This window comes from Pelecanus crispus, chromosome 6, assembly GCF_030463565.1.
Source record: "Pelecanus crispus isolate bPelCri1 chromosome 6, bPelCri1.pri, whole genome shotgun sequence".
In the NCBI taxonomy this organism is placed as follows: domain Eukaryota; kingdom Metazoa; phylum Chordata; class Aves; order Pelecaniformes; family Pelecanidae; genus Pelecanus; species Pelecanus crispus.
The window spans coordinates 43,495,648-43,522,962 of NC_134648.1; the positions used below are offsets into that span (position 1 = coordinate 43,495,648).

The 27,315-nt window shown below is 38.2% G+C and overlaps 1 protein-coding gene across 4 annotated transcripts in view; it reads left to right on the forward strand.

Annotated features, from left to right (window-relative positions):
- NUBPL (NUBP iron-sulfur cluster assembly factor, mitochondrial) overlaps positions 1-19,253 on the forward strand; it is a 91,741-nt gene extending 72,488 nt beyond the window's left edge. For all 4 annotated transcript variants that reach the window (XM_075712762.1, XM_075712763.1, XM_075712765.1 and 1 more), the window contains 3 exons: positions 4,129-4,249; positions 8,108-8,190; positions 18,148-19,253. In XM_075712762.1, coding sequence (XP_075568877.1) covers positions 4,129-4,249; positions 8,108-8,190; positions 18,148-18,210 — 267 coding nt within the window. In that variant the 3' untranslated portion in view covers positions 18,211-19,253. The remainder of the gene's footprint in view (positions 1-4,128; positions 4,250-8,107; positions 8,191-18,147) is intronic.
- The last annotated feature ends 8,062 nt before the right edge of the window (positions 19,254-27,315 follow it).

Here is a 27,315-nt window from a genome sequence, read left to right on the forward strand (position 1 = left end):
GATGTGGAATCTTGTGGGACTGTGCTAAAATTGTGTATCCTGATTATATAATGGACTGATCTTTAAAAATCTAATCTTTAAAATCTTTAACCTAATCTTTAAAAAAGCACTTGCAGAGAGTCTACTTTTCAAAGAAGCAGAGAGTCTGTAGATTGCTGAACTCTGAATCTTTGAGTATGCTTGCTTATATTTAATGAACTGGAGTCTCTCCCTTGTACATACAGGCATACATACACCACCTTCCCCTCACCCCCACAGTCATTAGTTACCAAAGCCTCAAGTGACATATGTAGTATTACCACAGTAAAGTCACACTTGTTAACATCCTTTGTTTGTCCTTTACTGCATTGAAAGTAGCATAGAATGACTGAAAGAACTGATGAAAAGCTGGCAATGAGAGTCAGTGTTAGAACCAGGGTTCCAATGCAAAAGCCTTATTTTCAGTCTTAGGACACAGTCATTAAGAGAGGAGTGCCATCTCTAGTACAGTGGAGCCCACCTGGTAAGGAGGGAGTTTGCAAAGTGTTGCTGACTCCTATCACAAGTTTCAAGATTCTCGTCCATTATGTGAATTTGGCCGTCATTTTCGTGCATCCCAGTGGCTTGCTCTGAGCAGGTCACCAAAAAAAGTGAGTAAGTTTGAGTATTTAGGAAAAAATTGCCTATTTTCACCTGCTGAAATTGAGTTCAGTTCAGTATGGTTTATCTTACCAATCATATCCCTGAAAGACAGGGTCTTAGTTAAATCTGCAACTTTTCTGGTAGTTTCCTTGAATTGCAGGGTTATGTTGTGGATTTCACAGGTTTCAAAAAACTGCTTATGTAGACTCAGCTATATATTTCCTTCTAAGATGTACTAAAATTGTTTATTTGGCTATGTACTTACTGGTATTTCTGTAGCGTCCAGAGTACCCAGCCGAGATTGTGGCTTCATACTGGGAGCGGAAGTTAGAGCCAAAAATTGCTTGTTATAAGACGAAAGGTAGGAAGACAGAAATATTGTGCACGTTTACTTGAAGCACTAAAACGTCAAGGGACTGACTGATGGTTACGTAGGAAGTCGATGGCAGACTGCAGAACTGTAACCCTGATCACTTCAGTCCTGATCAGATTGGAGTTGGACCTCAGCACCATCCGTCCTTAAGTGCAGTGAACGACTTAAGTGGGTTTTTCAGGAATTGTCTCCTTCTGTGTAAAGACAGAGGGCTTTAATTTTCTCACTGTATTTTCTTTAACTTAGAAGGTAGTATATTTAGATTTCGGCATGATTTGTTGTGTAACCAAAAGGTTAATTGGGCATAAGAAATCTGTAAACATTCAGAAACAGTGTGTGTGCACAGATAATTCATAATGAAAGGTTTCTTCATTTCCTGTTAGTTCTTGATAGATGTCTCTTCACCATTTAAAATAACGATTTGACTAAATGAAATTCAGTTCCGTGCATTGTAGTTATCCTCTCCTCCACTACCATAAGTTAGCTCCTGTATTGCGGTGCATCTCATCATACTAGTTTTCATGTCATTATTGAACCGAGTTTGCCGAGAAATGTACAGGGAAAGGAGCTCACTAAGGACTAGAATAGGATTCGCACATACTTATGGGATAGTTTGTGTAGACAGTAACAGCTGCTTTGAAGCTTTTCCAGATCTATTATTTGAACAGGGAAATGAGAGTTATTACTGACTTCATTAGCAAGACCTATTACTTTGTGTGTAGATTTAAAAGCTCTGAAGATCATACTGAACTCTTTTCCTTCTGTAAATATATCTGCAGAAATAGGCATTTTAAAAATACACTAAAGCACTGAAGTTGTGTATGTTTGCACAGATTCTGTATTAAACTGGGTGTTTATAATTGGCAACTTAATACTCCGAAAAATCTATTCATACTCCAGAAGAATAATTTACATATTAATAAATATGCACTAATCATTGGCTGACAGATAGGAACAACACTGAAATATAAAAATGATTGTGTAATGCAGAAATGTCATTTGCTTTTAGTAAGATTTGTCGAAATGAAAACAAAAAGGATAGTGAATAAGACCTCTAAAACTGATACAGCACTGGGGATACAGCTGTATCCCAGCATTTGCATTAACTGTGGCAGGACTTCTTAGTTACTAAGTTATCAAAGAATTAACAAAACAGCTGTAATAGTCCTTAACTATTCACAAAACAACAATAATAGACTACATAACTTTTTCTTCTATGATTGTGATTTTGCTGAATCATAAATACTGTATGACTAGTTTGAGGAGAACAGAAAGTTCAAATCCCAAGATACCTGATGATGAATTTACTCATTTAAAGTATAAATGTCAAGTTCTCTTTTTTCCCTGTGCTGCAGAAAATGGCTTCCCTGTATCCTAGTTAAAATACTGTTTTTCTTTTGTCAAATAATACTCCTTCCGGTGTTCTCCAGTTTACCAACACAGTGAAAATTCCATGACTTTAATTTTAGAAGAGCAGGATGAATGCCTGCTCAGAGGTCATCAGTAGAAGACTGTGGCTGTAGAGAGCCCTTTTTACCACCCCTGCACCTTGTACCCTTGGACCTGTAGTATTTCATGTCTCTCGTAGTTTAAGAACTGGATGAGAAAATGACCTGTAATAATGTGCCAGTAAATAGAAACTTGTTCCTCTTGCTCCTCTGGCAGTCCCTGGCAGAGAGTAGAAAATGGGGAAAGTTTGTGGTGTTAAATTGAAAGTAGGTAGTCTTTTTTTTCCTTTTTTTGTTGTTGTTGTTACTGTTTCTTAAAATACTCCTTGCTTTACACCTTCTGAAAGTTTTACATAAGTAAAGGAAGACTTCTTAGAAAATAGTGTGAAACACATTATGTTGGTATAGAAAAAACACGTGATCATCTTCCGATCATTTTTAGCTTAGATATAAGGAAATTTTTATTAAGATGTTGTAAATAACATGCTTTTTTATTTTCAGTTTTGGTGCCAAATGTTGTACATTCACTCTTAATTAAATAACTTAATATTTGTTGGTTGCATTGAACACTGGTATATATATACCTTTTATAGATATATTTCATTAGTGTAGTGGATATGTTACTCCTCTAATAACCAGGCCAGCTTATTCAAGCACAAAACTAGAATGCTCAGCGAAATTTAGAAGTACAAAATGCAACAAAGTAAATAACAGCTTTTTGCACTTGAAAATATATATTCATATTTTGAAAACTTGGCTATAGCGTGTGTGATGTGTCCAGATAACATACAAATCTTAAAGTGAAATTTTGTAACGTGGAACCTCTTAAAGCAGGTCTTCTGTTGATTAGCAGATGGGTAGAAGCTTTCACTCCATAGTGTTTGAATGCTGTTTTCATCACTTTTGAGAAATCCTGCTCTGCCTCAGTGAACAGTTTTGTTTACTAGGTGAATAAAATGAGATCAATGCTGTCATTAGCATTATTACACATTGTGAAAGAAGATTTTTGTGTGCCTGATTTGGCAAATTTTCATTTGACATATTTTGCAAGGATGATGTTGAACACCTGGCATCAACAGAAAGGTACCTAATATATGTGTATTAGATTTTTATGCTGTGGTTTTTGCCACTTAGTTTCACATAATTATTTCTTTTGTTTGATCTTTAAAATGTGTTTCTGCTCTTCAGAAGAATAGCAAATCTGGTTCTTTTTGAAAACATTTCCCTACAGGATAACTTACAAAAATATCTTAAAAGCATGTCTGATTGTGTCATTTCTTGTAATGGTATGTTTTTATTTTGTGTTTCCTGAAACTGCAAATTACAGAGCTATAAAACACAACATGAAAATTCTTCCAGTTTTCAGAGTTCAAAAATGAAATACTGGCAGAGAGAGTTCTTGGAAAGATAGGCCTGTACAAGAGGTACTTTTTGTGACAAATAAGTTTGTTAATCTTTGAGAGGTATAGATGTGAAAAACTTGAAATAATGCACAAATGATAGTGTAACTGAGACAACTAATAAGAGTTGATAATGATGTTAATGAGTCTGATATTACTGCTACTTCCCATTATAATGAGTAGTCTTTGTCGATTCTTTTTTGATAATCTCTTCTTTATTGTCAGAGATGAATAATGGAAATACCGATGCTTGAATCCCAGGTTTGAATACTCCTTTCTTTAACAGGTTTTAGGACTGGTTCAAAACATGAGTGTTTTCCAGTGTCCCAAATGTAAGCATGAGACACACATTTTTGGAGCTGATGGTGTAAGAGATCTAGCAAAAACCCTTGGATTGGATATTTTAGGTAAGATATGGAAGTGGTTTTATTTCTGAAGAAAAATTCAATGGTGTGTGTGAGGGAAGCATTAACTGAAGTGTGGAAAAATCCTAGATTGCTCTATATTCAGACAGTGTTCAGATATAATAGAACTAATAACTTAAGTAGTTGAATGTCACAATTTTTGTATGCTCTGTTCCTTATCAGGATCATTCTTGTAAATGGGGTGAGGACTGGATGTGAAAATTCTTGAATTGCATCTTAAATCTCTTTTGATTTGTAAACAATCCAGAACAAGAATTGTTTTGGTATTGATGTGCTCTATTACCTGACGTTCATTATCTTATTGATCATACAACAATTTTTACAAATAACCAGAAATTCTATTTGGTCTTGTAAAATGGACCTAAACTCTGTCCATTAACGTCAATAGAAGTTTTCTCACTTACTTCATTTAAATTAAATAAATTGTTACGTATTGAAATAAATATAATAATTTGAAATGCAGTCCCTTAAAGCAGTTGTTTTTATGCCTATATGAAGATATTTTGACTCTTTTATGGAAACAAGCAGACTGTAATGCTTGTATTTAAGTGTTGAGATTAAAAGAGTACACTGAATTGCAAAATGTGGTTTCAAAAGAAAATTTATCATTATTGAAAAAAAAAATTAGCCATGATTAAACAATCTGGCATTCCTACAAGCTAAAATATGTGTTGATCTTTAAAATATACATTGCTATTTTAAAAAGGCATGTTTCAACCTGTGCTGTCAGTAAAAAAAAATTACAGAATATAACACAGCATAATTAAGTTGGTAAATGGGATAATTGCATGTGCTAATGATGTGTTTCCATGTATTACTATAATTATCTCAATGATTTTCCATGGCTAATTCATTAAAGAGAACCAGGAAGCTCACTTAGAAAGATCAACACAGAAACATCAAGGTCTGACATAAACTTAAGATAGCAAGGCAACACATAATTAAAGACATGCTTTTGGGCTATCTTTTAGTTTTCTGAATGTATAATGAGTTGTGATCAGAGCCCAAGGGGACTTCTACATGCAAATCCTCTGCAAGCAGTTGAATCAAACATGCATTTAGATACACAGGCACAAATGATGTGCCATGCCATTGGTCCCATAGGTGGTTTTTGTTATTCCCTAAGAGGGCAGAACCAATTGTGATTGTATTTAATTAGGAGTGATGCGAGAGATTTACAGGTTTAGCAGGGGATGGGTGAGATGTATGAAGAAAAATAGAGTGAAGTTTACCTTCAAACTGTCAGTGAAAGACCAGACTAAGAATAATGCCCCAAGGGTTAAATTTAGAATTACACTTGATCTGATTAGTATGCTCCTCCTTCCAGGGATGACCATTATATAATAATACCATATGGTATTATAAGAATTACTGCTTACGGATTTTACATTAATCTATCCCAAATGGAAGTTTTATTCCAATGTTATTCAATGTTAGTTGAATTCTGCCCAAAAGCCTTGAGAACTTATTTTTATATAAATATATATATATTAAAAAGATACATATTTAAAATTAGTATGTCTAAATTTATTTTGTTTACATTTTGCAACACCCGTGGCTGTTCTGTTTGTTCAACTAATCACCTAGTCCTCTTGTGACACCTGACAAGGTTTTAGTTTCCATGATAACATCTGACAAATTCTGCAAGCTAAGAAATGTGCAGGGTAGAAAAGTGTTTTCCTTCTATTTGCTCAGAATCGTCTGCCTTTAATATTACTGAATACCTCCTTTATTTTTGTTTATGACAGAAGACAGTTAGCAGTTGCCAGTATGCCTTTGAGTGTAGTTCATTATTTCATATACTTTTGATCGTCTCATCTTTTTATTGTGCCGTAAAAGAAAGTGTGCCAAAGTTTGGGAGAAAGACTTTGTGCTGCTGATTGTTTCTTTCTAGTCTCTGAAGTTCCCTATTTTGCTTTCTTTTTTTTGAAGCTTGATGACCATAACTGTGACCAGAAAGCTATACCATTGATATACATAATACTAAGATAATAATTTCTGTACGCTACATCCTGACCTTTGCACTTCCTAACTTGTTAAACTGTATCTGCTAATAGAACCAGCAACAATGACTCTCAGATTATTAAAATTATTTTTGTTTTCACTTCCTACAATAAATTCAAATTATTCTCAGCACCTACCCTTTCTTTGCAGTCAGCAATAATAGTTAGTATCAGAAAAACATATGATGGCAAGTTCCCACCACGTTCTGTAGTGAAGAACAGTGCAAAAACTTCATCCTCCTCAAACCCTTATAACCCAAACAGCTGTGCAGATGCTTTTGCTGTCTTTAAGGTTTTGATTTTTTTTTTAAAAAAAATCATGATTGCATTTTGCTTTGTCTTCTGACTTGCACTTTTGCTCATACAAGTCCTGTTATGCTGCTGTAGTACCAGCGCATCTTTGTAAGTATGAGGAAGAAAAGAGAGAGACTGCCATTTTGTAGTAGGGCAGTTCTTTCTGTAATTCTCTGAGATTGTTACTGAGCTTGTAGCGAAGAAGTATTTTTTCATTAACAAAACATCCTGGGGAGAAAAGTGAAGATTAGTCTCTGCATAAAATAATGGTAGGAGCTAACTTCTGAGAGATTTATGAAGTTAAAAAGGTTAAAAAAAACTTTCAAAGGACCCCTTAAATATTTTTTTAATGAATAAATGAGCAGACTTTTATGCCTAAAGAAATTTATTCATGACAGAAACAAATAAACAATTACATTTGAAGGAAATGGACTGTAATCATCATAAATAACAAATTGAAGTTCTTCAGAGATTCTGCTCAATAATCATGGAGCCACATGTGTTTGCTATTTGTTTGCATTTTTGTTTGTATTCCTGCTTTCCTTCAGTTCTGGATTTTTATCTCTTCAGCTGTGTCAATTTTCATATAGTTTTTTTAACATTTCTTTTCCTGACTACATTGAACTTCACTAATTTACACTGGCCTTGGTTTGGGTTAAGTAAATGTTGCTAAAGTGTATGAATTAAACTGATAGTTTCTGAGACCAGTCAAGACTGAACGAGGTAGGCTGTTCTGTCTACACCATGATGTAAAATGTAGCTGTATCTTCCGTTAAAAGAAAGTTGGTCTTCAGTTCATGTCATAATTATCTATGTAGCAATGAACTAAACATGGGAATGTCAAGTTTTCTTTAGTGCTGAAAAACTTTATTTCAGAAAGTATGTTTCAGAATGGAATAGGGCTGCTAATTGATTCTCCTTTAGAGCGTTCCTTTCCTCTCTGACAATTCCCTGCTTGTTATAAAAGTAGAATTTAAAGAAGATTTCTATTGGAAAGAAGGATGAGCTGAATAGTTGTCTGCCTTTTAATTGGATCCAAGGCCTAATAAGGACAATAACAAATGCTATTATTTGGAAATGAAGTATTCAAAGAAGTCTTTGAACAGTGATTAAAATCTTAAAACAGCACTGAAAAGAATATACAATGAAGAGATAGGCTGAACCGTAAGTTGCATGATGAGCATTTGCCCAACACTCAGGCAATTTTTTTTATGTACACAAAATAATTTTTATCTCAGCCTGTGTTTTTCTGTGTATTTGAGGCAAAAAAGCAAACTGCCTTCTCTAATAAATGACTACAAAGCATAGTCCTTCCTATTCAGAGAACGAAAAAATCCAGAATATGTTTGGCATTAATCATTATGGTTGTACAGAAACTGTACTGCAGCCAATTTTCATTTTAAATGCTAATTTTTTGAGATTAAGTAATTCAAAGAATATACCGAAATGGAATTTGATTTCAAGTTGCTTTAGGGCTATTTTAATGAAACATTCAAGAAATATTAGGTCTTCACATATGTGTACCTTGGTATTTTTGATACAGGAGACATTCCACTGCACGTTAATATACGGGAGACGTGTGATTCAGGACAGCCCGTTGTGATCTCACAGCCTCAAAGTGATGCCGTAAGTTTGGTGCACTGCACTTAAAACAACAAAAAGCCCTCCTCCAAAAGTGAATGGAGAGTGCTTCTTGCTAATGCTGTTTGAAAAGAAATGTGTATCTGAATGTAACTTAGTGAAATAAAGTAAAAGAGGGTAGTATCATCAAGTAACTCAGGCCCTTCATTTTGGAATGCTCGTCATCCGTTCTGCTTCTGTGGGTTTGGTTTTGTTTAATTAATCTGAATCATTCAGAATAGTGAAGATGTGATCCAGGTTGTGGCATGCCAAGAAGAGGAAGGTCAGTGTCAAGCCTCATGAGACCTTGCAGCTAATGTAGGTCCTCTAAAACTGTCAGCTGAGTCTTTGGTAGTTGAGCCTGGAAACTGTCAAAGGGTCATATCAAAAGACATTTGGAACAAAACCTGCATATTGTCAGTACCTGGGTTGTTTTCAGCAGGAAGTGGAGCAATTTACATGCAAGAGGAAATGGATTTTTCTGTGCCTTTACCGTAACCTTTTATTGCCAAAGGAAAGTATGAGTTGTTGAGGTGGTGGGAGTCAAATATGCAAGTCTGTAAAGAAAAGCAGTTACACATATAAAACTTTATTAACACTAATAGAATAAGATGTTCCTGGCTAGTATTTTCTCTTGTGCCTCTGCTGGAGTTTGTCTGTCAGGCTCTGTAGGGCGGGGTGTTGTCTGCCACATTGTGTTTGCACAGTATATGGCATGATACAGCCTCACTCTTGACTGCTGCTTAGATGTTACCATTTAAAAAAAAAGTGATTAATGCCGATAATAGATGGTAGAATCAATTAGAGATAAGGTAGAATGCACAAATAAGGTAACCTTTCTAATATCATGATTGCTAGGCACATGCTGAAATATTTTTTTCATTCCCACTCTTTTAAAAGAAAGAAAAAGGATAATCCAATGTTATTAACATACTGATTGGGATTCCAGAGGAACAGCGACAGTCTTAAAATTGTCATACATCATTTTGTTTTGAAAGAGAAGCAGCAGCACTATGGCATGTTGATTTCGAATTGAATGCAGTATTTTTGCTAGGCTTGTGCTGATCCTCTGTGGAATGATGTAGTGATCTTGAGTCTAGATCCTTGTGAAAAGGAATCATTATAATCAATATGGAGGTTTCTATCTGGGAAGTTTGATCAGCAGTGTGAAGGTTTGAATAGGTGCCTGGCTTAGGTCAAAGTTGAAGCAAAACAGCTGAGCAAACCAAGATGGAAGGCTCACCGCTCACAGTATCTGAAATCTATAATAACCAAGAGTCTGTAGCTGGCAGGATTATCAATCTAAAAATTCAGACATGTAGGGTAGCATTCTGAAAATTAAAAAAGACAAGAAAGTCTGTTGTATTGCCATCTGTTCCTCCTTGGACTATGTTCTTGGTAACGAAAGGAGGGGTTATAAGCACCATTTGTGGCAATTAAGTTAAATATGAAGAGGAATAAAGATTGACAAATATGTGTGACTCTGGGGAAAACTTTTAATATTCTTCTCTGCCATTGTGTCTGAGAGATAATCATTCTCCTCAGAGAATGAGGTTTTTTTAGATGTCACTAATCTCTATCGAATGAAAAAGAGTTTCCCTTTATCCCTGGTTTGCTTTTCATTTTAAAACCAGAGAAAATTACTGTTATTCTCTTACATTTTAAAAGAAAAATTAAAATCGTAGCACATAACTGATGGTGGGAGAGGTCATACAAGGTCAGATTCTAATCTTTAATACATGACACCCATCATCATGTTTCTCAAATAAACTAAAATTGTGGCTATTCATGCATGAACAAATCACAACTTTTCAGATAGAGCGCAATGTGCGCAGAGCTGCTGAAATTATCTCTGCTCTTGTCACTTAAATTTACAGGGTTTTTTATACAAAATTTTGTGCTGTTTTTGTTAGAACACACTAACAAATCAAATGCAGAATCACAGAACTGAAATAATACCTAGCCAATTCAAATAGTGGGGAATAAGGATGGTGATTGACTTCTCTGAAACCCAGTATGCTGTCACACCTTCTAAGCTCTGTCAAGACTAGAATAAAGGGTGTTCCTAAAATATGCTAGCTCGTACTTTTTTTGCTTACACACGTGCCAGGGGGTTCAACTTGCCTTGCTGATATATAAAAGTACAGCTCTCACTCTACACTAGAATTTTAAAATGTGCAAGCAAACTTGTCTAGATTTGTTGTTTTAAAACTTAGGTGTAGTTGGTGGAAAAAGGAAGCTTCCTTTTCACAACTGGCAAGGAAATTACTAACAACCTAAACAGCCCTTCCAGAAAAAAGAAAATTACTGGTAGAATTGTGCATGTGTGAACTTAGAAAGTTCTTCCTCAGGGAAGGCACAGAATACATAAGACTCCTCTACTTACCGAAAGGGCTGACTGTATAGCTAAAGGATGTGAAGGTTTAATGGCCGGAGTTCTCTTCTGGTGAAGCTTGAGACAGTCCCTAAGAAGAAACAAACAGTCCTGGTAAAATGATTTTGCTCTTGGTGTAACATTGTCTACGTTAGTGTTTCTGTCAGCTTATTTGTGTCTTTTTTTTTTAACACTCTACATTGACAAAACTTTGTTGCATGCTGTACAAATGGAGTATTGCTGTGCTTGCGTGTTAGCCTAAGTGACAGGGGCTAGTCTAGCAGAAAGAGAGCAGACAGACCGCAGCAATTGGGAGTGATCTAAGATCCTCTACAAGAAGCTAACCATTTCTTAGTTTAATCAACAGTGAAAACTTACCAAACCCTTCTGGAGATACTTGAGAGTCTTGGGAGCATTTTCCTCCTCCATCAAGCTGTGGAGGTAGATTGGCTGACTAGGGCTTTGGTTTTTTGCCAAACATATAAGAGACTCTCTAGACCGCAAAGGCTAGTAAAGGAAAATCAGGAACACTGCTAAAATGGTAGAATAGGGAAAACAGTAGGGAAGAAGGTGGAATAGGGAAAATATATAAGGAATCACTGAAACAAGGTGGAATTGATCATGCTCAGATGTAGAAGAACCTCCTAGGGATCATAAGAAGGAACCAGCAGCAAAACAGGTGTTTGAAAGAGGCATCCTGAAACTTGCGGATAAGAGGTCTAGAAGCACAGCAAGAGATATAGAACATGATTAATTGCTCATTCTTCCATCAAATGAGTTGTATAAATGCCCAGTGAACTCTCCATCAACACTGGGGGAAAAGATAAGTAGAGGTTCCTAAGAGCTCTTTCATCTGTGAGCACAAAACCCAGAGAGGTATGGGATAGTTGGTGCTTATCTTGTGAGGACTTCCAGCTAGAAACTTTTGGGTATATCACAGCCTTGATGGCATAGTGGATTTGTTAATACCTTGCTAGAACAGACAGGCTAGGTGTGACTGTCGAGCACCAAACTCCCGTCTGTCTCAAGATCAAAGAAGCAGCTCAAGCAGGAGCAAAATACATTTTCTGTACCAGTGTATCCATTCACCTTCTAAAAGCTAGGGAGTCTTGTTGGGATAGACATTTCAGGGAAGAGACATGTGGGAGGCTGAGGCAAGCAGTAGATGTTGTGTCTCATCTTCTTGTCTTGGGAATGAGGTGATTAAAAAAAAAAAAAAACTGTGGAGGAGAGATGTTTCACCTCTAAGGTTCAGCAGGGATAATGTATTCAAGACAGCAGAGAAGTCATGAAAGAATGAAGTTTAGATTTCACCACGTTCTCCCTCTCCATTATTGATAGCGACCCTTATAACAGAAAGTATGAAGAGGATGACTGCTTTTGGAAAAAACCCCCAAATTCCAGGAAACACATAATGGTCAGTTAGTTCCTTAGTGTTTTCTTGCCACATATTTTTATGGAAAATATTTGGAATCTATTACGGAAAAATACTTTGAGTTCACCCTCTTGTTCTATAAAAATCAAGTGGAGTATATTGGGAAAGCAGGGAAGGATGAAAGGGAGCAAACCTGGTGAATAGCTTAGAGTGTTGGATCCCCAGATCGCACAGTGTTTTGCAGGTATGCACAAACTTACATGCAGTCTGGTGAGGAGTTTATGACTTGGGTAGGAGAAGAGCCAAACTTGTCCTGGAGCAAGGAAACCAGGACCTGTGGCTGGAAAACATGCTTGATGTCATCCTGTCCAGCTTGCAATAAAGACCTGCGTATGATATAGACCCCGCATACTTCTTGGGAAGGTTCTGTTACTATCTAGTTCACATTTAACAATGTGAAATGTATTCAGCCCTCTTGCAGATTTCATATATATATTGATGAAAGATTTTGAGGCCAGTAAATTGCACACAGACCTATAAGGGAAGAGAAAAAGCCCAGTCAGGTGGAAAGCGGGGGCACAAGGCATCAGCCTCTGACGTAACAGAGGAAAGTTAAGTCTGGTTAAAAATCCCTTTTCAATTAAATTAGAAATGTTACAGACATCACTGTGGTATTATCCAAAGAGTCAGGTGGAATTTGTATTCAGAAGGACTTTTTTTGTAGAACTCTAAGAAAGGCTCATATGTGAGTAGGGTAAAAATGTACAGCCTTTTAAAGCTTGCAAGAAATAGTTGGAGATAAATTGAAGTAGTGGTAGCTAATAATGTTTGCTGTTGTTTAGCTGTCATCAATAATTCCATTTAAAGAGTGGTCTCTCCAGGGTGTGATATCTTTAAAAGAAAAGCAAACCCTGAAGAAGGCTGCATGATATGATTTATAATATCCCTTATCATCAGGGCTTCCTTTGAATGATCACAGTAACATTTGGTATGTGTAAGTTCAGATCCTTCATTCAGGGTGTAGATAGTACAATGCATCATCAGACCCTCATTTATGCTTCACTCTGCTGAAGAAAATGCTGAGTGGTAGGATAGTCTGTTTGAAGGATGTTACTATATTGCATTTGAATTGTACTGTTCTACTTAACCATGTTTTCTGGGCAGGGTGTCTTTTTTGATATACGTACTGGCACCTGAGTGATGTACATGCATAATGGCACCTTGGGGCTAGCAGCGTTTCCCAGCTGAGGCTCCCTCAGAGGGCAGCTTGGCGTTTGCAACTGCTGATATATAAGATTAACAGGAAATTTCCCGTGAGCACTAAGGATTCAGGAAACATCCAGTTTACTTACCCATCTACTCCGTTTCATGATGTAATTTATGGATTGACTTTTATCGTCTCATTAAGTCTCCTTTCTGGGCTGAGACTTCATTGCAGTGTGGTAGGAGTTGCCAATATATGCAAAGAAGAATCTTATGGTAGAACTGCCCAGAGGAAGACAGAGTGGGAAAAGCTCTGGGCCTCTTGCAGCAATGAAGAATTTCTCTGGGCGACATGAAGCTTGTATCTGAAGTGGAAGCTCATTTAAAGCTGTGTTTATCATCATGATTTTAGTGCCTTCTGAGTTGACCACAGTAGAATACAGACATTGGAGGGCAGCTCCAGGCATGCACTGAAGGTTGGAGTTGTGTCAAAGTAACCAGCAATTTCCATGGAAATTAAAGCTATTTAAAAATCTGATTGAACTGGAAAATGGACTGTGGTTGAGCAAAAGAGGGTGCTAATAGGAACAAAAGCTATCACCTATCATTATTTTCATGCAGATGGTAGCTAAGTCTGGTATTTGTCCTTGTGATAGTCACTATTTGATTAGTTGCTCATTGCTCCTAGTTGCTAGTTTCCTTTAGCAATGAATAAAGCATAAGCCCCTAACAGCTCAGTTGAGCAGATTTACATACCTTATCCTTCTTTACAGGTATAGTAGCATCCACAGCGTTCGATATTACAGACAGTTGGACTTACATAGATTCACCCTTGGGTTTCTGGGCTGGATAAAGCATCTTAAGAGTCTTGGAGCCTTTTAATCACAATTCGAAGTTAGAAACCATGTCAGTACCAGGATTTACGCTCTGGTGTACTTGGCCTGCAAGCGATTGTATCGGTATGCTTTTTCTGAGTTGCTGGTCTGAAGTTGTTTGTATGCAGTGGTTTGGGTGAAGGTGAATGTGATACCAGCTCCTACCTGGTTTGACTTTGTTGATGGGTAAATTGTGTTCTGTGTTTGTGTGGCCATTGCACTAGACAATGGAAGCCACTGTAGCGAGCTGTTTGCAGGCTAAGAGCTGCACTTCAGTGAGAGGCAAACTAGCAGGCCAAGCCAATCCATGAGAACAGGGCAGAGTCAGCTATTACCTGTATGGTCAGTTTGCAGTAATCTTAGCAGTGATGCATACTTCCCTGTGGGTAAGATTTTTAGGGAGAATGAAATGCCATAACTGAAAGGCTCACATTTCTCTAGGATTACCGTAGGCTTAATTAGATGAGCTAATAAAAAGACTTGCAGTTTAAATCTACACCGTGTGTATTATCCCATGACAGGGTAATGAATCAGGATGTTCTGATTATTTAGGCTAAGTAGGACTTTTCGGTCCTTTTCCTGATGAAGTTCTCCATTTCCTGCTCCAGGATCTATACTGTCATTAGTCACTTCATCATCTACCATGCCCTCTCAGTCCTAAGGAGGTTTGTGATTTAAAAAATGCTGCACTCTTTTTCTGGCAGTGTTGGTACCAGTGTTTGAGAAGTGAACAGTCTCTCACATGGCCATTATCCAGCTCTTTCAACTCTCTGAATGTCACCTTCCACCTCTACCTCTGCCCTTCTCAGTGCTGCTCTCAGACTCCATCTAGGCAGTGTTCATAATGAACAAGTCTGGTCTGTTTTTAGGGCATTCTGTCTTTCTGTGCACTTCTCCTTCATCCTCTCGAAGCAGGGAGAATGTTTGGCTTCCAGCTAACTGATATGTTGCTGTTAAATATAAAGTTGTCCATCTGCAAAAAAATGCCTTCAGAAAGGCAGTCTATCAACTACTCCTTTAGAGCTTCCAAACCATAAAGGGAAAAACTGATCTGTAAAGTTCATTTTTGTCCTATTAAAATGAAAATGTTTGCGAGTGATGAGTAAGAACTCATCCTTTGCTTTTTCTCCTCTGGCTTTACACCCACAAAGGAAATAAAAACCCCTCTCCATTTGCAGTTGCAACCCATCTTCTTTTGCTTAGTAATGATGGAATAAACAGCTGAACTGAGCTGTGCTGTCTACAGATGCCACATTGAAAAGATCATGAGTAGGAGAAAACATTCAATACATGTAGGGTTGTTTTTATGGAATGAAAGGCGTATTGACAGTCACTGAGATTCCAATTAGACCTTTCACGTATGTTGATGTATGTTAATGCTGATAGACAGGCCCTCACTCATAGCGGAATGATTTGTTCAAAGTAGGAAACTAAGGCTCGAAACAGTTCATTTTGTCAAAGACAGGTTACTGGTAGATTTCTGTAAGGGCATGTGTGAGATACTGTTTTATTCAACATACCAAGTAGTGGTCTAGGAAAAAATAAAAAGGATGCTCAGCAGATAAGACCGATTGCTGATAATACTAGGTAATACTAGCAAGCTGGCTACAGAGAGTTGCACCAGAAACCTCCTGCTATGAAGTGACAGACTGGCTACTTGGCAAATGAGAGTCAGTGTACATTGTGAAATTGTTGCCCAGATACTCATTAACAGTGTTTTGGGGAGGGTGAAGGAATCTAGGTTTTAGCATCTTGACACAGGGTAACACCTACCCAAGCAATCAAGTCTCCCAAGCAGGATATCTGGTTGCTGTCTGGATGGTGATGGAAGTCTGTGTTCCAAGGACCCTTGCCAGTGATGTCTTTGACTGGATCAAATGAGATTCCCTGAACTGCTGTTTAGCTCAGTTTTAACAATGCAGCTAGTCCATGGTCCTATATGGCTGCTACAGCATATGCATGATCCGTTGCTGCTGATTGTCTTGATTTATGTACAGAACATCTTCTGTCTTAACTATGTACAAAACCATTGTCCTATGTTACTATTCCTGCACCTGCAGGAACAATTTCCACGGTGTATTTATAATTCTGTGTACAATTTGGTCAACTCTGGAGCAGGAACAGCCTGGGCAGTCTCTAGCAGGGGCCAGATTTTCCATGCAGGTTGCTAATTGACTCATTAAAACACATGAACTGGTCTGTGCAAAGTGGGAGCTGCTTGTGGGACTCTTCAAGGTAGTCCAAAATTCCCACCTGGAGCGCTCCTACACTGATTAGTCAAATACTTAACTGCAAAGGCAGCTTGACTTCAGTCAATCACCTTATTTCAAGTTGGCCCATTATCTCATCTAGGCAGGTGGATAGCTGAGGAGTAGCTAGACCACCCAGGGAATTAATAGCTAAGTGTGGTGGGTGTTGCACACGGGAACAGCTGTGCTACCCAACTGCACTGCAGTTATACCCATACGACAAGTTTGCATTTCATGCTTGTGACTTAAGTTCTATAGTTCTTGCCGCAAAGTCACGTTTATAGGAGAAAACAATTCTAGTTTGGTTTCTGCATTACTTACAAACTCAGAAAATTACATGACTTTAGTTTTAAGGTAACGTGAGCACTGAGACTGTCAGGCACTGAAGCTGGGAGTGCCAGAAAAGAAAACCCTGCAAGCCAGGGGCAAACCCAGGAAGAGAGGAGACACGTTAGGGCTGCCTGGCCCAGCAAAAGACTGCCACCTGGTTCAGACCAGTGACATTTGGTGCTAGTGGCCCAACTGAGAGACTGACCTTCTCTTCCTGCCCCTCAGGCTCTGGCCTCAGGCATTTGTCAGCTTGTTTGCTGTTTTAAAGGCTCATCAGGGATACAAGGTCTGTCTTGAGGTGAGAGCCATCTAAAAGTGCTGCAGGAAGCAGGAGAGATCAGTGCGGTAGGGAATATTGTGGTGATTTCTCCTAGGGAAGGTTGTCAGTATGGGGTCCATGTGCAGATTTATTTGAGAAGATGAAGTAGCTTGGTTACAGTCTAATAGAGCAGAAGCAAACTGAATAGCAGGGCAGTTTTCTGTTGTACTAGACAAGCACAGAACATGATGCACCAGCTGGAAATTGAAGCATGACAAATTCAAATTATAGATAAGGTGTACATGTTAACAATGGAAGTAATCAACCTCTGGAACAACGTACAAGGTTATATATATACACACACAAAGATACTCTTTTAGTTGAAAATCTTTGTATCAAGATTGGAAACCTTTCTAAAAGGCATGCTCCATTTTGGCTACAAGTTGTTGAGCTTGGTACAGGAATTATTTGGTTTCATTTTGTGTTTGTTCTGTGTTGGACCTTAGGCAGTGTTTTTATACATGTCTCAACATTAAATTTATGAATACTTGATGTTAGACTGATCATGGTCCTAGCTGTGTCATGTTTTTAGAGATTTGGGTCACTCCCAATAGTCTTACAGTTCTGTGCTCTTCTGCCCTCCAGCTGTTGGTATCTGACCAGATGCCAGAGGTTGGTGTGAGAGGGAGATTTTGCTGTATGGATTCTAGTGTTGCGAAATTAGTTCTTTCCAATACCCACTTCAGTCTTTTGGAAAGATGTCTTTTTTTGAAAATACTTTAATTTTTAATGTCTGTATAGGAAATTCTGTAGTGTAGTCTAGTCCACAATGAATTATCTCAAAAGAAAATCTTTTGGGGGAATGTCGTTATTTTCTCTGATTCTCTATCTCAATCCTGTGCACAGTGCATCTCAGTCTTCAGGGTGAGGGAAGTTCATAACCAATAGTACCTGTGGGACTAAAGAGTCTCCTTCCTTCTCAACACTTCTGCTCCAGAAGAATATTGATTCTGTTTGCTGTTTAAGACAGATTGTTCAGTCAAGTTCTATTCTCAGAATAATACCAAAGTTAAAATTTAACACCCCACCCCCCCAATATTTGAAATAATGCTTGTACTTATTTTATGTATTAATGCATCATTTTTTCCTGACCACAAAACTGGCTAAATTGAACCCATCTATTGTAACATCTTTCTTTTTCTTTGAAGGTGTGTGAAAGAACATATACCTAATGATATGTAAAATATTCCTCTTTATAGAAAATGAAAGGTGCTAAATATATGTTTCTGTTTTTACAGGCTAAAGCCTATCTAAAGATAGCTATGGAAATAGTAAGACGACTGCCAGTTCCTCCTGCTTGAAGTGTTTGTCACTGAAACTTAACAAAAAAGCAATCTTTTGGTGCGACCAATGCAGAAGAGTCCTGCTACCTTATTATGTGGATGCCATATTTTAGTTCTAAGAACTTTTTTAGGAGTTAATTTACCAGAGGTTAAATTATGATTGTGATATTTACTGTTTTTCAAATCATTGTTTGGCCATGTCCAAATGGATTGAAGTGTGCAAAACATGATATAGACAATACTTAACTGCTGGATTGTAACATCATCAAGCAAGAAGGGATGAAGTACATTTTTACATGTGTCCTGTTTTAAGGTCAAGAATGAAAATAAAGCTGCTCCAGCCAAGCAGAATGATGAGAGGGATACCAAAGCATAAGTCCTCCTTAAAAAATTACATTTGCCATTGTCTAATTTCTGTCAATTTTGGTTCAACTTTTTACTTGGTTAACTACCAAGCTGACCTTAAGTTCTGCAAAATTTTAAGAAGCAAATTCAGTTATGTAACTACAATACTTTTGTGTGTTCATCTTAAAAGAAAATTAAAAAAATTTCACATACATTCAGAAGAGTTCTTGATCATGAGCAAACTCATTCATTATTGGATAATATTTGATCATGAGGCAATTCAGAGTTTAGTGGAGAATGGATTACATGACCCTGAGGCTTATTTCTTGACTGCTTTGCATTATAATGGACCCAGACCGAAGACTAGGTAACCAAGGTCTTCACTGAAAACCAGATGTTGTGCCTGAGCTCAGCTTGCCAGGGGATGCAAATGATCAAGATAAATTTAATTTATGATTGCATATTCCTATTACAGTGCAGCAACTTGGAATTTGAATTTAAAGATATATTTTTGAAGTAAAGAAAAATTTGGTCTTCAAACTGCGTGGCCTTCTGGTTTGTTTTTTCATTGCCTTATATTTCTGCGATCTTTGTTTTTGTATTTGTGTGTGGAAGTGGAAGAATATGCCTTCAGGGAATGAGTTTCCATTTACAATTAGATGTCTGAGTTGACATTTAGGCTTTTTCATTTACACAGTCAAGTATGGGTATCTTAAATATACATCTTAACCATACCATACAGGGAATTGAACCCTTCTAGGGAGTTCTGCTGTTGACCTCTGTGGGACCAAGATTTTCCCTGTAGTCCAAAAAATTATTGACAATTTAGGATGTAGTTCTTTTTGCTTATTGAGGTGATACAACGTAAAAAGTTGGTATACATTTACGTTAAGATTATTTAAGTAGTATCTACCCAGAATTTACATGGGAAAGCTAGACACAAATTATGGGTTGAATTTCAAGCTTAGGTGATTTTGTAAACATGTAAATTATATAGTCCAAAACTGTTGATTTTGTAGCTTAAAGTCAATTGCTGAACCTCCTTGCCTGCACCTTCCCCCATGAGATCTCATATCAGTGTTCAGCTTTTTCAGTAGCATATTATCCCAGGCCTGTGGAATTGATACAAATATTTACTTCCTTTCAGTTGTCTGGTATATTTTACAAAAATAAAAGCTGGCTTAGTGTTCTGCCCTTTTGTATTTTATTGATAACTTACTGGTTTTTTTAACTGAGTTTTATCTCTGTACATATTATTTATTCACTTCTGCTTTACATATTGTAATTGTTCATATGTATGTTTATAACTAATTCTGTGGTTGTTTTGGCATAGTATAATCATAAGTTTCAGTGGAAAAACTGGGATTTCTGACTGGTTTTTAGCAAAAGACTGTGATATTTTCTGAACTTTGGTATTTATTGTTTTCATTCCGTTAAAAAGAATATCTCTCACACACAGTTCATGTTGGTGAACTGTCAGTATACAGATATAAGGTTGGTTTTTTTCCCTTTCTTTTCTTCCGCATTATGTCTTTGGTTAGTTGAGGGATGAAATTTGCTTCCAAATGTCCTTCTATTTTTACTCCTTTTTAATTTTTTTTTTTCCTTTTAATTAAGTACTGCGGTTTTGCTCTGTTGAATCTTTCACCTGCAAAACTATTTTGAATGCCTTTATCAAGAAACTGGTTATAATGATTAAATATAGTTTCTAAGCCAATCTGAAAATTCATATTTAATTAACATTTTTGTGGAAGGATTGCACAATGTAGTAGGTGAAACCTGATTTATTGATTAAAAATTGTCAGTCATTTAAAATACATATAATTGTACAGAGTAGATAGGACATTTCTGCATTTAAGGATAGCAGTGGTCAAACCAAATTTAAAATGAGAACATATTTGCTTTACTTTCCTCATTCTCCTGAGTGAAAAAGTATCTGTTTCCCAGCCCTGCTCCTGCAAAGGAACTGAAGGGCATTGACACAGTGTTATTGCCACTTAATATTAAGAAACACATACTCATATTTTTTTTATTATACAGTACACTGTTAAATACATATTAATGAATTCTAGTCAACATACTAGATTTGAAATCGTAGTTCATAAAATCACTGATCTAAGTTATTGGATTGGGTGGGTGGTGGTTGGATCAGTTGGAGGTTGAACAGGAGACAGTGGCATTTAACCATAGTTTATAAATACAGATTATAGACTTGACATACAGTGTTGTTTGCTCTTTTCAACTCCAATATTTTACTTTCATCTCTGTGATATTTCCTAGTGTACTAGTACATTTTTTCTGAAAATGCTAATCCTAACAATAGGACCTGGCTTTCCTAAGCTGTATGGATAGATGCTCTTTGCTCAGCAGCAATGGAGACTTACTGCAAAATTACTGTGATCGTGGGTTGCCAGCACAGAATTATTAAAGTCTGTAGCATTGTGAGCTGCAGTTACACGCTGCAAAATCCCACGGAGGAGGAGAAGGAAGGAGGAAGGCTGGGGAGGCGCGGGGCCAGGCAGGCAGGAGTGGGGACAGAGGCGAGTATCAGTCCCAGGTTACCTCCCGTGTATGTTAAGAGCGTGATTTCCCAGGTCGCCTTGCATCACCATTGGAGTTACTTGCTTTCCCGTTCACGATAAGTGACAACTGTTGTGTTTGCAGATAATTCCTGTTGTTTCTAGGGTGAGGAGCATGTGGGCTGTGTCTTAACATAGTGCATTTCCTGGCTTTCACAAGTTTGGGTTTTAATGAAACTCAAAGAGTATAAAATTGTTTGTGTCAGTGAGGTATTTTGCTATAAAATTTTCACTGCGATGTTCAGGTCATTGTGAACTGTCGAGCCACCAAGACTGTGGTCTGTGCATTCCTTCAAATGTTAAATTTCTCACAATAACAACAGAACTTTTAATTGTTATTTGAAGCGATGAGAGGAAAGTAGCTTGCAAATCAGCTTTTTTTGACTAATTCAATTTGAGTTTAAACTACAGCCCGTTTTAGTTGTTCTGATTGGTGATCATGGTGATGAAATAACAATGCAGAGGAAAAACAGCAGAAGCAGGTCATCTTTAGTGTATTAAAAAACTCCTGTAATTCTGAACTTGCTTCAAATGAGTTGGACTGACTTGGATGGTTTCAAACTAAAGAAGGATAGATTTAGACTAGATACAAGGAAGAAATTTTTTACAATGAGGATGGTGAAGCAGTGGGACAGGTTGCCCAGAGAGGTGGTAGAGGCCCCATCCCTGGCAACATTCAAGGTCAGGTTGGATGGGGCTCTGAGCAACCTGATCTGGTTAAAGCTGTCCCTGCTCCCTGCAGGGGGGTTGGGCTGGATGACCTCTAAAGGTCCCTTCCAACCCAAAGCATTCTATGAGTCTATGAAACATTCAAGGATCCAGTGCAGCAGGTGAATCCCCCCATAATATCTGTCCCTTAGTAAGGACGTGGTTTTTATCTGGACCTACTCAAACTCCCTCTTGGGTTTTCCCGGCTTGCGATGCAGTTGGTGCTGATGAGAGCAGGCTTTGATCCGAGGCAGGTGCTGCGTACAACTGATTTGTTGGTAAACTTTGTTCAGGATATTATTGGGCCCCCTAATGTAAACCAAAGGCTGCAATCAAGGGGGGAAAAAAGGGAGTAAAGAAGAGTGAATCTTGTGCTAGTGGGAATATCTCCAGGTTCCCAGAGGCCCTGCTGTAATAACATTGGGCTTGCAGGTGCAAGAATATATGTGGGAGAATAACAGCAGGAGAGCAACAAGAAAGGAAAACCCTTCTGTTGCTTAGGTGAAAGAGTAAAGAGCAGTGAGGGGCTCTGCGGGCTACAGAACTGATTTGCAAAGGCTAAGGCACCCAAGATGCTGTGTGACAATATAAAGGGGATTTCAGTACTTACTCCAGCTCCGCAAAGCTTCTGTCAGAGCATCCCCAAGCCTGAGGCTGGCGCGTGAGCTCCGTACCCCAGTACCCAAGTCGCAGGCTCTGCGCCCGTCCTTCCAGATGTCTTTGGTGGGGGGAGGAGGATCTCCACGCTTACTTTTCCACAAGGTTTGCAGTATTTGCCCAAGGTGCAACAAACTTGTTCTACGCCTGGCTTTGGCTGAGAAGATTCAGATTCATAGCTCCTAAACTTAGGAGAGGTCCTCAGCCACCTGGCTTAGTCTTTGCTAAGGACCGGCAAGGAGCATTCATCACTTCTGATAAAGCTGTATTGCTTGTGGAAGAAATAAGGAACATAGTCCTAACACAGCTAATTATTTTTTAGCCTAATGACTTGGGCTGGACTTTGATCCTCTCTCACAGCTTTACTGATGATTTTCACCTAACAAGTCTGGGAATAAAATAATCAATTTGTAGGACGTCTGGCATTGTAGCTGCTTACAGACTTGAGAAAGGCTGGGAAGTTCTGCTTTTGGATTTTGATACTCATGCATCATTTCAGTTTCACATGGCCACATCTGGGCCTATATCGTTTTTGTCATTTTTATTTAACAGGAATGCTTCCTAGCAGAGTTGGTTAGGGGGAAAGGCTCCTGCTTAAGGACTCTTGGCAATAAGATGTATCTGAATTGCTGATTTAATTCAGAATTGACTTATAATGACAGGAGTTATAATGATGATTATATTTTATTTTGGCAGCATATCAGCCAAGGCACCAGTATGTCAGCCACATATCACAAAAACACAGCAAAAGAAAAAATTAATTCCGAAAGTAATTTTCAGCCGAAATTTAAGACTTATCTTTTTTTGTGGGTTCTGTTTTACATTATGAAGATACTAAGTCTGAAGAAAAGGTGTATTCAAAGGTCTGTATTTTTCCATTATCTTCACATATTCAGGGAGGCTTTTTTTTTTTTTCCCCCCAGCAAGAAGAGGACAGGCACAGCTTGTCATTCCTTATGCGCCTGTTCCTCTCAGTTTCTCCATTTGTGTCAGTCTGGATCTGAATACCCACTTTAATCAATGCAAATAAATTACTTCTCCTAGGGAGTACGCGAGTCTTCGAACAAGCTCGTGGGGAAGAAGAACATCTGTTGTCCTTTAACATCGTTTTGAGGGCTTACAGATTTATTTGAAGTGTTTTCACTCATACCACTGGGATTTTCTAAAACTTGTGTTATTTCCTGTGGTCCAGAGGTTTTGTCTTTTCTATGAGAGAAAGACAGGAGACTCCCCAACACTTGCCTCCCCCATGTATGCTTCCTGTTACTGAACAAGGTCTATTTTAAGAATATGAACTTCTGGTTACTTTTTCTGAAAAGTGTTAGCTTATTTATAATGGCTTTCTATTGGTACTTAGGAGTTCTTTTTCCTTTTTACTTTCAATGATTTTTATTTTTCCAATTAATACTAAAGAAATACTATAATGTACTTTTAAAGCCCAGTTTGGCTGTGTATTTGGGAGAAATAAACAGGGTGAGAAACTATCTTATTAAGCCAAGCCCATATTCTGTAGACTTAATTCTGGAGTGTTCCTCCAGTGTGTAAATGTTGCAAATATTTTTACATCTCATTAAGGGAAGCGGTTAAAATGAACAAAAGTTCAGGAGCCTGAACACTTTCCTGCTCCACAGTAAGCATTTTGAGGGTGGCGTGAGATGTGTCTGTAGGCTGGTCAGACAGGCCAGGATGGGTTTACATGTTGTTTTATCTGCTGAATCAGGAAGTTTCTACATGGCTCTTTTTAGAAGAGGAATTTCCATATAAACAGGCTTTTGTCTGTGATACCTTGAGGCCTTTAATTAATTACATTTCAGATGGAGTCGGGGAGGTTTGGGTTCACACTCCCCACTTCCTCCAGCAGGATAATAGGACCCAATGGCTATTTTGGAGAGTTACTTTTAAAAACAAGCGTTAAAAGGCTGGGAAAATGTGCCTCGTAAGCATCTAGGCTTTGAAAACTTAGTCTAATAAACCCACATTTATTCGTGAGTGCCAGCACTACTGGCATCTCTTTTGTAATGCCTTAATATCCTAAGCTTTTAGAAAGCCTGTGAATTTGTTGCTTGTTTGCACTTTTTTATACATGCATATTTTACAAAGGCATTTCATATTAACACAGACACTGCTACTTCACTTTTGGCTTAATTTCTCTACAGTGTAAATAAAACTCTTTTTGTAAAGCAGTCTTCCTTGACTATTGGTAACACATGTAGAAAGTTATTCCTCTAGAGAAAGAAATGACAGGGCTGTTCGATGCTGAATGCTGCCTTCCCTGTTGGGCTAATAATAGAGAATTGTAATCGCTGTTTCGGTGAATGTTGTTGGTTTTGTTGCCCTGATGGGACATACATCTTCACTGATACAAAATGAAACTGCTGATAAAATGCCTTTTAATTATTAAGATCTTTTAGCTCATGAACATTGAAAATAGTACACGCTAGAGTAATTTATTTAAAATATTCCTATTTTTACACTTCTAAAGTATGGTTTTTAAGGAAGTGGTAGTAATAAAGACATTTGGAAAAACTCTGCTGCTGAAATGGATTGCTTTCTGCTGGCTGAAAAGGTCTGCCATTTTCACAAAAAATATGACTCGGACAAGTTCGGTATTATTATTCACCATAGCGCCTGTGTACAGAATCCTGTATACGAATCTGCAGTAGCAGGTGACAGGAGGGAAGAGGAATGACGTACCAATATCTGCCTGGAATGACCTCACGCCAGGAAGCAACAGGAATTTGTTTGGCACAGCAAAAACACAAGCATTTTTAGTGAAGGGAGATGGGTCAGGGCAAAGCAGGGGATGTCTTACTAGTTTGTAAATGTGACTGACATATGAAAGGAAATAAAGCATTTATACTGTCAGAAATAAAACTGGGAATGTATCTGTCCCACTTCTGCCAGAAATGTGCAGTCAGCGAATATGTGACCTGGGGTGCCTGGCACCCTGGGGACGTGTTGATCCTGGTGCTGCAGAAGGGTGGCAGGACAGAATCATCAGATCTCTGCAGATCATCAGAGCCCTCATTTATGACACAATTTGTGCATGTTAGGGAAGCTATTGAAAAATACATGTACAAGTGGATAGTTGAAAACAGTTGCCACAGAACGCTACTTGAGAAACGGGATGTTGTCTCAGTTCTTGGTCAGTCTGTTTTATATCCAGTAACATGCCATTCCAGGGTGGTGGTTTATCAAAGTTAGCATTTTAGCCGTCTTTACCACAGGAGCTGAAGTTGAATACAACAGCAAGATATATAATCACTGCAAAGTACTTTTCCTGACACTTGGGTGATACCAACAACCAAGGAGTCATTGTGAATACCTTACTGAATTACTGTACCAAAGCTTAACACACAGTAACCTGAAGTTTCATCCTATTCCACTCATTTTTTTTCTAGACAAAGTGTTTCATGTTTCCTGTTCCAGCACTTTACTACTGTCAGTGGTCAGATAAAGATAAAAAGATTTATGTACAGGGGCTCCTAGAGGGAATTTCATGCTTTGAAGTGAGATTATGTAATTTTCTTCAAAGCAAAATGATGAACGATGGTGGGGGGGGGGGGTATTTTCTGTTTAGTTTTCAGAAACTGCAGTCACCGTAAGACACTAATTGGACATAGTTTTGGATAGTCAGACTGGAACTCTTCTAACCAAGCGCTAATGAGATCTTGAGAATACAAACACACAAGCAACATGAAGGTCTGGTGTTTTTTGTATATGAATACCTTTACTTAACCTTATCTTCGCTGGCATGGGGACAATAATGAAGTGTGGCAGATAAAACGCAAAGGACGTTTGAGAAGCACATGAGTTAATTGTCATGGTTAAGGATCATGAAAACATATCTGTTGAACCCAGGTTTCTCATGCAGCATGTACATGCAGTGACACTGGAGGAGCCAGGAGCATTCAAATAGTGCCACAGAAGTTTCCGTTTCCTAAGTGAACTCCAAACTCATTCTGTGATTTGCTATTGAGAAAAGTCACACCCGAAATGGTGACAGTGTTGAACCTTTTGACTGTACGTTCGCGTGTCCCTTGCACGGGAAGTGACTCACCGAAATGTTTATTCTTCACATTGCGATCTACTCTCCCCAGGAAAACAGGGATCTGTTTTCTCCTTAATGTGTCGGTGTTTCTTATCAGACCGTACAATATCCCTGCCGGGGCTGGCGCTGGTCGGTATTTGTTAGTAGCTGGTATTCTGTTTGTAGAAGGACAGTTGCTGTGTGTAATACTTGGGAAATATGTTCTTAAATTGCACCTGGCTGTACCTGGCAGTTGTTACGGGCTGTGATCGCCGCTTTGACGTACTTCCCGTTTGAGTAATGCTGCGTTATTTGTAGGCAATGCGTGGCCCTGCATGTCTAAGGTGTTACCATTCAGGAGAGAAAATCCTGCACTGAGAAAGACCCTCTAGCAACGACGCCTTAGCCTTGGAACTCCGTCGCTTTGGGAAGAGCTCTGCACGGGCGCTGGGAGAGTGTGGCAGAGCCGCCCACTCTCCTCTTCGCCGCAAAGTACTTATTAGGACCTGTTGGGACACAGGGATAACTGAGGGTCGATAAAATGGTATGTGGAATATAACCTTCACGCTATGTTTGAACATGAAACTAGTAAGGAAGGAAACTTGAAGGAAAGCTGGGACCTCTCTACTGTTTCTCTGGCCTTTTCACAAGGAATACCCCTCCTTTGCAGCGTTGTAAATTAGTGGTTTGAAGTCACGTGGCTTTGATAAACTGTATTTTTACTGTTTGTGGTTTTTTACTATTTGTGTTATTGTAATCATAAAAAGCTAAGTGGGCTTTCTGTGCACATTTCATCCAAACCTG